The sequence below is a fragment of the Lagopus muta genome, chromosome 6, assembly GCF_023343835.1.
Source record: "Lagopus muta isolate bLagMut1 chromosome 6, bLagMut1 primary, whole genome shotgun sequence".
Taxonomy (NCBI): domain Eukaryota; kingdom Metazoa; phylum Chordata; class Aves; order Galliformes; family Phasianidae; genus Lagopus; species Lagopus muta.
Window position 1 is genome coordinate 48,057,650 of NC_064438.1, and position 14,097 is coordinate 48,071,746.

General features: G+C 48.1%; 1 protein-coding gene across 1 annotated transcript; it reads left to right on the forward strand.

Moving 5' to 3' along the window:
* The first annotated feature begins 1,904 nt into the window (after window positions 1–1,904).
* On the forward strand, window positions 1,905–9,953 carry LOC125694746 (extracellular tyrosine-protein kinase PKDCC-like). Its single transcript, XM_048948343.1, has 7 exons — window positions 1,905–2,363; window positions 2,432–2,554; window positions 4,927–5,198; window positions 5,905–5,984; window positions 6,090–6,194; window positions 7,034–7,210; window positions 8,276–9,953. Exons 1-7 carry the CDS (start codon window positions 1,905–1,907, stop codon window positions 8,377–8,379), a joined length of 1,320 nt encoding a protein of 439 aa, XP_048804300.1. The 3' UTR covers window positions 8,380–9,953.
* Window positions 9,954–14,097: the final 4,144 nt, after the last annotated feature.

Here is a 14,097-nt window from a genome sequence, read left to right on the forward strand (position 1 = left end):
CGGGCTCATTTATCCAGCTCCCATTTGCCTCCTCACACAACAGCTTTTGCAGTGCTGTTTGGTGGTGTGCAGCACGTTCAGTCACTGCATGCCCACCACAGTCCTGCCAGCATCTCAGTAGGAAACCTGCTCATGGAAGCCAGCAGGTTTCTCCATTTCGCTGCCCGCACTGCTTTGATCTCACTTGGCAGGACCCCGATGACATGTCTTGTCATTGATCACTGCCTTGTGGCAGCCTTTAGGCTACCAGGTGACACGGGGGCTGAGCGAACCCAGTGCTCCATTTCATTCCCTGTGATTTTGGGTTCTTGCTGTGAATTCAGCAGTTATTGTGAGCTCAGAAAACTGAAAATAAAATGACATAAAGAGGTCAAAACTAGGAGACTAGAAAGCTTCCTGTAATGTCTTCCTTCCCACATAAGACTGTGCCCCCGAACACAAGGAGTCTGAGACCACAGAGCTGTGGCCTTGGCAGGAACCCATAAGTGCTAACATAAAGCAAACAAATAACCGATCATTATTACTGTTTTGTGTCTGTGAGTCTTGTCTAATAGGTCTTGATATTGTTACGGTGCTGAGGACAAGCTGAAATTAAATAATACTGCATTCAGCTGGCATCCATTCCCTTGGAAACACCGGTAAAAATGCGTGTAAGCATTCTGCAGTGACAATGAATATTCATTAATATGACACTTGATTTGAAAATAAGGACAGTAATTAAAGAGCCGTTAAGGCTAAAAAGCAACAAAGGAAACTCAACTACCAGAGGAGTTGCCTTGGGATCAGGCTGTAACTCATCCGTGCCTGGATAGGCACAGGAGGACAGAGTGTTTCTGGATCATTTTACACGGGTTTCATAGGATGAGCAAGCAGTGTGTACTGGGAGGCTGCGGGCCCTGCCTGCCCTCCCCATGCTCTCAGCTGTACATTTCTGAAGATTTTGGGCTTTTCGGCCTCCATTCCACTGTGGTGCTGCTGCTCATATCCACTCCTCCATATTTCTCCAGTGAGAGACAGGTATCCCGTGGCATTCTTTGGCATCCCTTCTCATTCCATTGCATGGCATCATATTTCATTCCATAGGATCCCACGCCGTACCATCTCACCCCATCCCATTCCACTGCATCCCTTCACATCCCATCCCACAGCATCACATCCCATGGCAGTGCATCACATTGCATCGTGTTGCATCTCATGCCATCCTGTTCCAATCCATCCCATCCCTTTCCATCTCATCCTGTCCCATGGCATCCCATCCTATCACAACCCATCCCATCCCATCCTGTCCCGCTTCCTTTGTGCAAACTCAGCAACACAAGAGAGCTCTCTTCTTCACATCACAAAGGCGCTGAGCTGGGTGTGTGTCACCACTGATCCCTACAAGCCAGCACTGTGTTTTGTGCCTGGATTGGCTGCTTTGGGTGAAGAGGGGGGTGGAGAGGGGCTTTTTTAAACTTCCATTTGTCTTGCAAACAGTTACAAACCCACGCCTTTGCCAGCATTGTGCCGTTTCAAACAAATTGACTTTATCCTAAGAAGAGACAGCCGATACCTGCTTTTATTAAAAACCTGTCCGGATACTTCTACCTCAATTCTCACTGCTTAAGCTTTATCTCTCCGAGCCGCGCTCTGCGGTACCATCAGCAGGAAGGACGGCGTTCAGACCTAAAACTCACCCGCTCCTACAGCTAACCCGGCGGGCACGGCGCTGCGCCGCCCTCCGCAGCTCTGCGCTTCTGGGAGACGACCTCGCTCCGCGACACCCGCAGGTGCCGGGGCCGCCCTGGGCGCCGCCCGCCCGCCCGCCACTCCCGGCCTCGCCCTGCCCGCCCCGCCCCTCGGTGCCGCTCGGCTCCCGGCGCGGCGGAGCGCGGCACATCGCGGCACATCGCGGCCCCGCTCCCATGGAGACAGGCGGGCGGCGGCGGGGCGCGGCGTTGAGCGCGGCGTTGCTGGCGCTGTCGGCGCTGGCGTTGCTGCTGCCGCCGCTGGCGCTGCGGGCGGGCTCGGAGCTGCCGCCGGGTTTGCTGGAGGAGCTGCGGCAGCGGCGGCGGGACCTGCGGCGGCTGGCGGCGGGCGGGGCGGCGGCGGCGGCGGTGGAGGGCGGGCTGCGCTGCGGGGACGTGCGGAGGGCGGCGGGCGCGGCGCCGGTGCTGGGCTCCGGCTTCACCAAAGTGGTGGTGCGGGCGGCGCTGGCGGGCGGCGGGGCCGTGGCGCTGAAGTCGGTGCACGGGGCGGGCCGGGAGGTGCGGCAGTGCGAGCAGCGGTACGGGGCGCCCGCCGGCTGCCGCCGTCTGGCCGCTTACAAACTGCTGAAGGAGGTGACGCTGCTGCGGCGCCTGCGGCATCCCGGCATCGTGCAGGTACGGAGGGGCCGGGGGTGCCGGCTGCTGGGCGAGAAGGGTTCGCTGACGGCCGCTCCTCTCTGCAGCTGCACGGGCAGTGCTACGACGCTGGCGGGGAGCCCGAAGCCGGGGTCACGGCCGTGCTGGAGCTGGGAGCCCCGCTGGAGATGATCCAGCTTCTGCAGACCCCCTGGGAGGAGAGATTCAAAGTAAGAAAACAGAACGCGGCGGGGGCGTCGGTGGGATTTCGGAGCTCGAACCGAGTTAAATGTGAGAAGCGCCCGATGGCCGCTGGGCGGGCGGGGCTGTCAAGCTGACGCTGTGCGCTCCTGCCGACGGACCTCCGCTCATCCTGCTTTCACCCCTTTGGAAGGGCATGGCAGCAGCCCGAGCATGGAGTTTGCTGTGTCCCTTCTGTAAAGCATCTCGCTGGGGCTGAGGAGCTGAGTAGTATCAGCATCCTATTCTGTATTTCTGGCTCTCCCTCTGTGTTGTCCCACTCTATAGGGAGGTTTCGTAGCAAGACCGTGGCTCGCTGCGAGCCCTCTGTGTTCTGAGCAGAGTTCTCAGGTACTGCCGAGACACGAGCACTGCTGAACTCCTTTCTTTATGCCGTAGGAGTGCATCCCTGTCCATGAGCTCTTCCTCAGTTCTAAGTGTGATGCAGGAGCTCTTCAGCTCCCCAAGAGCTTGGTTGGGCAATGGTTGATTTACAGAGTGCCTCGAGGTCTCTGCTGGGGATTCACTGCTGCTTGTTTGCTTCCTGAGAGGAAAGGAAGCATCATGTAGAAGTGTGCGCACCTTGATGTCAGTAAGAAATATTTGGGGCAAGAGAAAAACACAGCAAAACTCCCCAGACAAAATCCCTGCCTGCTTGTGGTATGCAGTGTTGGGAAGGAGCCTCACCATACAGTGAGGAGTGTGGCATCCTTAACCGCAGATGTGAGACAAAAAGCTGGGTTTTCTCTGCTTGCTTCCCTGACCAAGCTAAAATGGCATCAAAGCTTCCAGAGTCACATCTCTCAACCCGTGGAGTTTCATGTCAGCCTACAGGCAGGGTTATGCTGGCTGCTGCTTGGCTTTTCCGGCACTTAGTCTTAAAAGTACTGATCTCTTGTAGAACCAGGAGCCCTCTGTACTGGGCTGGCTGGTGCTGAGGTTCCAAAAGAATCTCAGAATCATTTGAGTTGGAAGAAGTCCTTAATGGCCATCCAGTCCAACCCCCTGTGCTGAACAGGGACACCCACAGCTCCAGCAGGTGCTCAGAGCCCCGTCCAGCCTGACTTTGAATGTCTCCAGGGACAAAGCATCCACCACCTCTCTGGGCAACCTGTTCCAGTGCCTCACCACCCTCAATGTAAAAAGACTTTCCTTATATCCAGTCTAAATCTCTGGTCTTTTAGTTTAAAACCATTTTCCCTTTCTCTGTCACAATAGACCCTGCATAGAGAATCTGTCTCCTATCCTGGTAGCTCTCCAGAAGTATAAATGGTCAGTGGCTGCAAAAACCCCCATGTCAGTACCAGCTGCACAAACACTTCCACTGCTAAATATCCAAGGGAGGAAAGATCAAATACCTCCAGTTCTGAAAAGTACTTTATAAAGTAATGTAAAGCAGGGTGCCTTTAGCTACTGAAAGGAGTGGCATTGAGGTTTGGTGTGCTGGTATTAAGCAAGTTTGTAGCAATCTTTTGACTGATGAAGACAATAACACATAATGTAGACTGGTACTGTCTGGTCCTGTTTCTTAATGAGAGCATCTGAAAGGATGGGATTTCCCCTCTAATGAGCTCCAGAGGAGCTGTGAATGTTCCAAGTCTAGATTGCTATCTGAGGCGAGAGGGGAGCTGGGTGTTCCCACGCATGTGTGGTGGTGACATAGCTCCTGGTGTGGGGCTCATGGCATGGAGGAGGAAATGCTGTGGTGCTCAACCTGAGGGCTGCTTTGGTGTGAATGCACTTCCAGTTCTGATTTGTCTGAACGTTGTTCAGCAAGCATTACATAGGATCAGGTATTGTCTGAGCTTCCCTTGCTGCCAGAAAGTTGCCATGAAAGCAAAAAGCTGGCAAGAAATACATTGCATGCTTTGGTTGCTTCTTCAGAAGCATGATTGCGTGCCCAAATTCGTGCTGCTGAGCAATGCAGCAATGCGTGAATCTGGTATTAATGACCGTGGGGCCTCGGTCTGTATGGAGCAGCATGGGGGAAGGGAGGGGTACGCATTAATTCTGTGCCAGAGTGGGGAAAAACCCTTCTGATTTCAGCTGGCAAATCAGTACCGCTCCTGGAACACGAGGGCTGCTATTGTTTTCCTAGCAGCTCTCTCTTCCAGTTCCTCTAACTGCAAACATCTCTTTTTGTATATACACATTGGCAAAAAATGCTGCTAAACTTCTTACTGCAGTCCAATCCCATGGCAATGTTGATAATAAATTTTGTAGCATACATATAATTATCTTTTATGTACTGCATGCCTTTTTGCCTTTAATTTCATCAAATGCCCTCCCCTTTGTTCTACTTGCAATTTAATAGCTGTTTTTCATCTGTTTTTCCCATGCATATTCATCTTCCCTTTCTCAGATTTGCCTGGGCCTTGTGGAGCTGCTGTTCTACTTGGCACACTCCCCTCTGGGCTCAATAGTCCTCTTGGACTTCCAGCCGAGGCAGTTTGTTATGGTGGATGGGAACCTCAAAGTGACAGACATGGATGATGCCAGCACTGAGGAGCTGTCGTGTGAGGAGGATAATGACTGCACTCTTGACTTCCCCACAAAAAGCTTTCCTCTCCGGTGCTCTTCAGCTGGGAAGTGTGAAGGAATAAACGAGAAGAGGAACCTCTTCAATGCCTATCGGTGTGTGCAGGTGGTGTGGGATCACACAGTGCCACGTGCTCTTCTTCCACATGTGCTTCCTGCTCAGCTTTGTTAGATTGTGTCTAAGGATGACTTTAAAGCAAATTTATTTTCCTTATAAGGCAGGAAAATGGTTGGGCTGTTGCCTGGTAAGGAAGCAGGCTCCTTTCTTCCGCTGCTGCCCTTTTCCAATGCCCTCCAGGAATTTGCCCTAAAGGCTGCACCTGTGAAATCATTTGCCAAACAAGTCCTCCAGAAAGCCCTGGCATTTGGAAGCCTGAGGGCTATGTTTGCCAAAAGCAGCTCAGGTTATCTGCCAGGGTGCACCAGCTCTGGCCCACTGCTGGTGGGAACAGGCCGGTTCACCTCTACATGGGGCTGTGGGTCTCTATGAAATGGTAGGAAGCTGTGGGATCACCATGGGCAGTGGGCTGAGACTGCTGCAGACCGCTGAGTCACTCTCACTTGGTTTTCCAGGGTTAATAAGAATACCCTGTATACCCTGTCCCTTCAGGGCAAGGGAAAGGTCTTGCATGAGCCTTCTTTTTTAGAGGTCTTTATTATTATTTTTATAATTTATTATATTGTAATGGGAAATCTGTTACACGAAAGCCGACTTGGGGAATGAGAGAAAGCTGCATTTCTGGAGCCTTTACAAACCAATGTTAAGCTGCTGTGTTCTAATCAGTCCGTGGGATTTTTGCAGGTATTTCTTCACCTATCTTCTGCCACACTCTGCACCACCAGCTTTGCAGCCCTTTTTGAGTGATATTCTTAATGCAACAGGTACCTTCTCATATTTGTAAACTGAGCTTTCTTTATTGGAAGACTCTAGATGGCATGACTTACTTACTTAATTACTTGTCGTTATCATCTTTTCTTTCAATGCAGGTAACTTACAATATGGAATAAATGAAACCCTGAGAGCTTTTGAAAAGGTTTTACATCTGTACAAGTCTGGGCTCTACTTACAGAAAAGACCTCTACTTTTAAAAGGTATGGGAATTTGAATGCTTTACCTGACATAGGGAATGTTAGGGATGCTTGCCCTACTGAGACTTGGAGACTACTTGGACTACTTGGAGACTGGTCCAATTCTGATCTCCTGTGCATTCAGGTACTGTGGTCACTGGGAATAGAATGAAGGACCAAAAATTTCTATTTTTTACCCCTCATTTGAGCTGTCTTGTGTTGTGTGTGTCTTGTGCATGGTTGCATTGTTTTGCCAAGTAAATGTAATACAGACAATGTGGCTAATTATTCTCCCTAGTGGAAAGCTTCAAAGGTCCAGTGGTTGCCATGGCTTACATCTTCCTGAGTGTCCCCTTGACATGATCATAGAATGATTATGGTTGGAAAAGGCCAGTAAGACCACGTAGTCCAGTCATCACCATCATGCTCACTAAACCGTGTCACTCAGTGCCACACCTGAATTTTGGAGGAGTGAAGGTGGCTTCAGAGTGGAAATCTTTTACTGTGTGTGGAATTTGCAGTTATGAGCAAAGATATCCAGTCATGTGCACTGAAGAGCAAGCAACTTTAATAGGAAACGCCAACATTTTCCTGTGCCACCTACCTCTTGGCATAGCAGCTGACCCAAAATGACCAAATGTATCAAAATGATCATCATCCTAGCTGTGCATGAAGGTGGGGAGAGACACTTAATGAACTCAACAGTATCCTTAACGTGGCCTGCTTGGGCTTGTTGGGTCAATCAGTCATTGTCCTGTTTCCTTTTAGAGTATCATCCAAGTGCAAAATACTAAGTTCATTTTGCAAGTAGTCTCTGAAGGTGCAGCTGGAGTTTCCCCCACATGCCATCTTTGTGTTCCCAGACTACATCTCCCTGCGGGGATTCCGGACGGAGGAAGCAGAGCCCTATAAGTGCTGGCCTTCCTACAGCCACCTGGGCTGCCTGCTCTCTGTCCACAGCCCTGAGGAGGCCGCTGCCATTTGTAGCTCCCAGCCACAGTGTCAGAGTTTCATCATCAGCCAGCAGAGAACATGGACAGGTGAGCTGGGGACGGGCTTGGAATCATCTTGCCATGTGGTGCCATGTTGCCTTGTTCTCTGTCCTCCTCTGTAGTGCTCTGTTTTGCTGGGTGTGTATAAGAGCTGCCTATCTTATTTAGGAGATCAGAAGTCTTCTGTGATGGGCAACTGAGGTTGCCTAGAGTTTTTCATGGAATCATATAATGGCTTGGGTTGGAAGGGACCTTAAAGCCCATTCAGTTTCAACTCCCTGCCATGGTCTGTTTGCGGCCCACCAGACTGGGCTGCCCGAGGTCCCATCCAACCTGGCTAGGGATGGGACACCCACAGCTTCTGTGGGCAGCCTGTTTGTGAGGAGATGAGAAATTCTATCTTCCTTCTGTAGGCTCTTCCCTCTACGCTTTTTTTGCACAGGTTTATTGTCGAACAGTTACTTCATACAGAGATGGCTTCATTTTTGGTGTTATGCTAAGTAGTTCCTGCGGTATATGTAGTTTGCAGAAAGCTGCTGGTTTTTCTGAGATGAAAGAAGCTGTGCGAAAGTAGGTGGTTACTATTGTTGTAATTAAAAGGCTCAAGGCTTACAAGTTGTTATCCCTTTTATCAAAACTAAAGCTCCAAACCAGTGGATTTCAAAAGTATCCCTGTAATTAGCTCTGATTACAGCCTTTTATTGCTAGCATGTTTTCAGAATTATTATAAATTACCTCATTTAGCTGACACTTCAATCCTGGGATAAATTATTAAGCTTAAAGTAAGACGCTAAATGAGATAAATGGGTGTTTTCAGTGTTGGAGCTGAAGGATCACGTCTTGCTGGCTCACAACAAAGCCAAAAATGCTGCTTTTCCATGGGTTTGTGTGCAACTGATATATGGCTGATACCAAAGTAGGAGCACTGCACTGGTGCAACATCAGTCTCCCACGACCACTTTCAGGCTAACAATGGGCTCTGAGAGTACATCTACAGCAGGGTGGTGTAACCCTATCCAGGAGAGCTGTGTTTTTGTGTCTTTTGGGATAAATAGAGTGGTTCGAGGTGAACGAATCTCTTCTGTTAAACTTGTGCCTATATTTCCTTTCCAGGACGCCCACTCGCCTCATTTCAGAGCAGCCCAACTGATTTAATACCGGATACTACTGCTGTAGTCTATATTAAACGATCAGCTTCCTTAGGGAGAAGACTTTAAAGACAATGAGATCACATAGGACAATCCTGGGAGGAACAAATCACTGGGGAGAAGTTCATCTCCTGAAAGGAATAACATGCTTTATTTTGCTCGGGTTGTGATCTCCCCGCCAGCTCAGATTGAGTCAAATACTGCTGTCTCCTTGATCAAAGCTCCAGTTTCTTGTTGCAGAGTGCTCCTTCCCCGCAGCCCTGCTAGCTTGTTTAGCTGTTCCCACACTGCTGTTCTGCATAAACAATCCCAGTTTTAGTCAAATGTGGCCAGGCTCTGCAATACCTAGCCTTGTTGCTTCAGTAGTCAGCTTGTCAGCCAAGAAATAGCAATAGCTGCAGGGACCTGGCTGGAGTAAGCCCAGTTTGCTCAGCAGACTCCAAATAACTTAGAAATAGCACACACTGGAGAATGCAGCGGCTCCTCCTGCAGCTACCAACAAGGTTTCACACCACTGTAGATGGAAGGGCTCAGACCTCAGTGAGGGGGTGCAGACTGGGGTCTGTATCCAGAGGTTGAAGCTGGGGATGGCCTTCTGAGGAGGGTCATGGTTCAGCTCCTTTGGGTCAGAGAAGGGAGACCGTGTGGAGGTCATCTCTGGAGCCCAGTGTCGGGATGCTTGGATGCACGATTTGGGTTTGACCAGGTGTGATTTGCAATACCAGCTCCCATGTATCAACCTTGAAGGTTTTTCTGTTACTTTCCGTGAAAGAGCAAGACATTCAAATTATTTATGTACAAAGTGTAACTCTGTATGGTAAAGAATGACTGTGTTTATTCTAAGCATGCTGTGAATAGTTTTTCTTTTGTAATAGCCTATGTTTTAATGCAACCAAATGCAAGTGTTTCCTACCTTCAGCTCTCCCAGCATTGTTACCCATTCCTGAGGACAACCTGTGAGCACACACCTGCACATGCTCCTCCCTGGGCTGCCTGCAGGCATTGCCCTTTTCTTTTCCTGCATGCTGAGAAAAAGCCCAATTCTCTGCTGAACTCCCCCTGTTACAGGGGAAGTTTCCTAGCCTGGTAAGGGAGAGCTGTGCTGCAGCATCCCTGTGATACAGAGTTGAGTTTTCCTCCCAGCCTACACCAAGCTCCTGCCAGGGTTCTGCTGTGTTTGCTGTGAGCTGGTCCTGGATTTCCTGAGGCAGGTGTTAACCATTCAGCTCATTAGTACTTGCAGCAGTGGGGCTTTTCTCATACTGTGTAACCCCTGCTGGTTGAGTTGAGGCTCAGGGACTCTGGTTGTAATATCAATTAAGGAGAATTTCTATTAGCATGACAAGAAAGCTCTTCTTGCTGTGATTATCCTATTGCTGCAGGCTTTTAAAAGGGGCATGATGGTGGACCCTGGGGAAGGTGGAGAGATGGTCCTGCCAGGGGTCCTCCGTTATCTTGCTTTCACCTCACCAAGCATGGCTTTGGTTATCTCCTTTGTGGTGCTTCACATTATCAAGATTTAATGAGAGTTTATTCTATCTCTCTCAATATAAGGAGGTATAAATCAGAAGTGTGTTCCCCAAAGTAAAGGTAAGTGCCAGCATGGGGTCACTTCCAAGAGGAAGAAATAGGGGATGTGAACATTCATAAGTTGCAGTGATTCCAGATTGTGCTGGGAAGGTCTTCCTGGCCTCAATATTTCTCCTGGTAAAAAGCTCTGGTTCTGGGAGCACTGAGTATCTTGTATTCCTTGTTGCATGTTTTCCCATGGGGTTTTGATTGTATAATTTCCTGCAAATCAGTCAGGACAGCCTGGCAGCAGATGGTGCAGGGTGTTACAGGGTGCTTTGCATAAATGCAGATCCCAACATAACACCTGCAAGTGTCAGAATCTAGAGATGGGCATGATTTTATCCTCTCTAATGTTTCGAGCACACAGTGCTTAATAGTAAGCTACTAATAAAAAGAGAGCTTGAGCTCCCCAGAATCCTAGTTGCTCCATCTGCTCTTGCTGCAGTGGCTGACATCTGTGGGGACTGTAGTCCAGCCCCTTCAAACGAGTGGATACATCCCTGGAACCTGCACACTTCTTAATGCATTCCCTATCCTGCTTGAATGCATGGGGCAGGGTGATTCATAGAACCAATGAATGGCTTGAGTCGGAAGGGACCTTAAAACATTCAGTTCTAATGCCCTGCTGTAGGGTTGCCTCCCACCAGCTCAGACTGCCTGGGGCCCCCATTCAACCCAGCCTTGGGCACCTCCAGGGATGGGGCACCCACAGCTCTCTGGGCAGCAGTTTCAGGGCCTCACCATACTCGAAGTGAAACATTTCCTAATACCTGACCTAAATCTTCCCTCTTTTAATTTATCACTATCTGTCCATGTAAAAAGACTGTCTCCTCCCACATGTCCCACTGCTTGGCTGCTTCCACCTTCCTTCGTGTCTTCAGCAGTGCAATGCCTGTGACGATGCTGTTATTTGTCCTTTGCTCCAGTAAAATGAAAGGGTAAAGATAAAGATCTTCTGGTCAAGGCTTGGGCACACAGTTGTGTCCATTTCTGTGTCAGCAGCTACAGCTGGACATACATTTGAAGAAGCACAGTCAGTGGAGAAAGTGGCATCCAACTTGCTTCTTCCCAGCTTATTGCTGTTATTTTCTGCTGTGAAACCTTTTCCAATGGCAGTGCCAGTTTCAAAGCCCATGAAACCCATCTTCTGCTCCCTAGAGCAGCTATAAGCTTTCAATTCCAGTGAAAATTTCAGTGCATGCTTAAAATCTCTTTTAGTAGCTACGATACACGCAAAACTGAGATGTAGGCATTTATTGCCCTTAAAACTCACCGTTGCTGGAGTCAATTTGTCTCTGCTGTCGCTGATCAGTATTTCAGCTAGCATCATGGTAACAGAGAAAAGTGCTTAGAAGGAAACAGCAGGGAACCAATTGCAATGGAAACCACGTGTGCTGGAGGAATAATATTTACCTAAATGTGTCTATCACATCTTCCCAAAGGATGCTGCTATTAGAAGAAAATGGTTATGAAAGTGTTGCCACCACAGATAAAAGTAATATCATATTTTAAAAACACACACTTGAATGTGTTCTTAATTAAATCCATATTGTGATAACAGATATAAAGCCACATCCACAGAGGATAATACCACGTCCTCCTAAGACAGAAGCTACAGTTTAATAAATATCAACAGGTGCTGTATGACTCACGTTAAGTATGTTTGCACACATGACTGGTGACTTCATGAGCTGAGGTGTGGACTGAGGGGGTAGAACTGAATAAAGAAAAAGTAAATTCTGGTGTATCATCCAGATTTCTGGTAGCACCCAGAGTAATACCCATGTTCTGCCGCTATGCTTCTGAAGACTTCAGTGATGTTCTATGGGGGTCTTCTCCACTTAGCTTTAGAGACAGAGGTGCTTTTTAAGAAATACTTGGCCTTTCTGGGCATCGTGTCCCTGCACTGCATCCACCACCACAATGCCTTGTCCTCTCTGATTACCAGTGGCCATAATACCATCCTCATCTCCCCCAGCAAATCTCCCCCAGCTGCACGCTCAGGTTTCTCTATGCTCCTATTTACCCTCCATTCTCTGCCTTTACTCTCCACCTGCTGTCCCAGCTCATGTACTTCTCACCCCTGGCATATCTCCAGCATCCATGCATCTCCCTGCAAACTCTAAAACTTGCAGCTGAGCCATGCATGACAGCATGTCCAAGGAGCTCTCATTTCATCTGCTCTCAGAGAGGAAATAGTTCTGCATGGAGCGGGACACGATCTGGTGGCACCTCAAGATCAGTCTGCTTTGATTTTCAGCCTGTTCATTGATTACAGATGATTTCTAGATTAGAAAGTTCCAAACAATATAGTAATAACACCCTGTAAAAAAACTGGGTAAAAACTGTGCATTAAAAACATGGTGATTAACTACACTGGGTTGTTGACATGGTGCATCACACCTTCCCAATCCAAGCTTAGGCAAGGCTTAAGAAAAGGCAAATTCCTGAATTGTGTTATGTTTACAAACATTTATTCCCAAACCTCATCAGAAACAGTGGAATTTTCTATTGAACTTCTCAGATAAAATTTGTTGCCCTACTTGCAGTAATTGGAAATATGAGATCCATCCTGAAAATGAATTAAAACATCAGCTACTCCGAGAGCTACAAAATGTACAACGAAATTTCCACATTCTTGTATCTGTAAGTTAGTTTTCCCACACAGTGTCTTTAGCATGCGGAGTGTTTGTCTCTGCTGGGATTGTTTGTCTCTGCATATTCCCTCCCTGCTTCAGATGACAGATCAGAGAGTTCAGGCTGAGATTAAAAGCTTGATAATGAAACCTGGGGACGCAAGTTAATCATCACGTTGGGTAGCCAGAAGAGTGTTTTATGAATGTCTTGGGGACACTCGGTTGCAAAGGAAATTTTCTGATTGTTCAGATGGAAAATGCCAAAAATACTTCAGATAACTAGCTGCTGTGTTCTGCTCAGTGTGGTTCCCTTCTCATTTGGAGAGGGAGTCATGAACTCCCGCTCCTAATTAATCTTGCCCTTGTTTGTTTCTTCTGATTCTTTCAATACATGAGGAACAATTCATTGTTCCTCTCAGTGAAGTCAATGTCATGGTTTGCATTTTCATGGGTTGACTATTTCACTTTGTCTAGAAAAACTACTGCTATGTGACTGTAATAATTGACATTACCTTCAAATCAAAGTAGTTGCACCAGTCTCGTTCCACTCTTAGTCTAGAGCAGTGTCAAACCCAAGATTTTTCCCAGTACTGCTAAAGATCAGTTTGGGATGTGCTCCAGAAATGATGCATGGCCTAATTGCAATTGAATGTTTGTTCACTTGCTATATGGCAATGACAGTTAAAGCTTCCAGTGAAAGCTTTACGAAGTAGCAAAGTGTTCTATTTCCACTCAGGGAATCTTATGTAGAATCATAGGATTATTAAGGTTGGAAAAGACCCAAGGAGGCTGTGGATGCCTCATCCCTGGAGGCATTCAGGGCCAGGCTGGATGTGGCTCTGGGCAGCCTGGTCTGGTGGTTGGTGCACATAGCAGGGGGGTTGAAACTAGATGATCATTGTGGTCCTTTTCAACCCAGACCATTCTATGATTCTATGATTCTATGACATCTAAGATCATCTAGTCCAGCAATCAACCCATTTGAAGCTTCTTCCAGCAAAGCATAACAAACTTGCCCATGCTTTTTTTTTTTTTTTTAAAAAAAAAAAAAAAAAAGGAAGAAGAAAAAGTATTAATGTTTAGTAACAGCATTTAATTCAATCATTCTTCTTATTTGTTTGTTTATATTTAAACTGGGTGCTTTATTTTGAAAGAAATCAGTGATATGTCACTTTAGCGGTGCTTCCTTCATCTTGCTAAGATAGTGCTGGAGCACAAGGGTTAGTCTCTCATCCTCACCTCCTTTGCTTTCCCACCCATGGAGCCCATCACTCAGTGCTAATGGAAAAGCACTGCGTGTGTGAAGTGCGAGGGGGAGAAAGGATGGTCTGCAATGCCTCACTGCAAGGGTCCTGCAGGATGTCACCAGGCTGTCAAGGGAGCTGCCACCCTTGGGCAGCGGAGGTGGGGAGATGTGCCCCTGGTTCCAGCCTCATAGCACCAGGGCTGCCCGTGCTGAGGCAGCTGCCCACCCCTCACTGTCTGCCCTGAGGCAGCACCCACACACTGGGACTGGCTCCCTGCCTTTCAACACCTTGTGACCCAAAGCATCTATGTCCTAGTGCTGTGTCTGATGACG

What these genes read in the sequence shown, in the direction of transcription:
- LOC125694746 (XM_048948343.1), top strand. Translation starts at nt 1,905, where the DNA reads ATGGAGACAGGCGGGCGGCGGCGGGGCGCGGCGTTGAGCGCGGCGTTG. An exon ending in CCTGGGAGGAGAGATTCAAA is followed by an intron (nt 2,555 to 4,926) that starts GTAAGAAAACAG and finishes TCCCTTTCTCAG; the next exon opens with ATTTGCCTGGGCCTTGTGGA. An exon ending in AACCTCTTCAATGCCTATCG is followed by an intron (nt 5,199 to 5,904) that starts GTGTGTGCAGGT and finishes GGATTTTTGCAG; the next exon opens with GTATTTCTTCACCTATCTTC.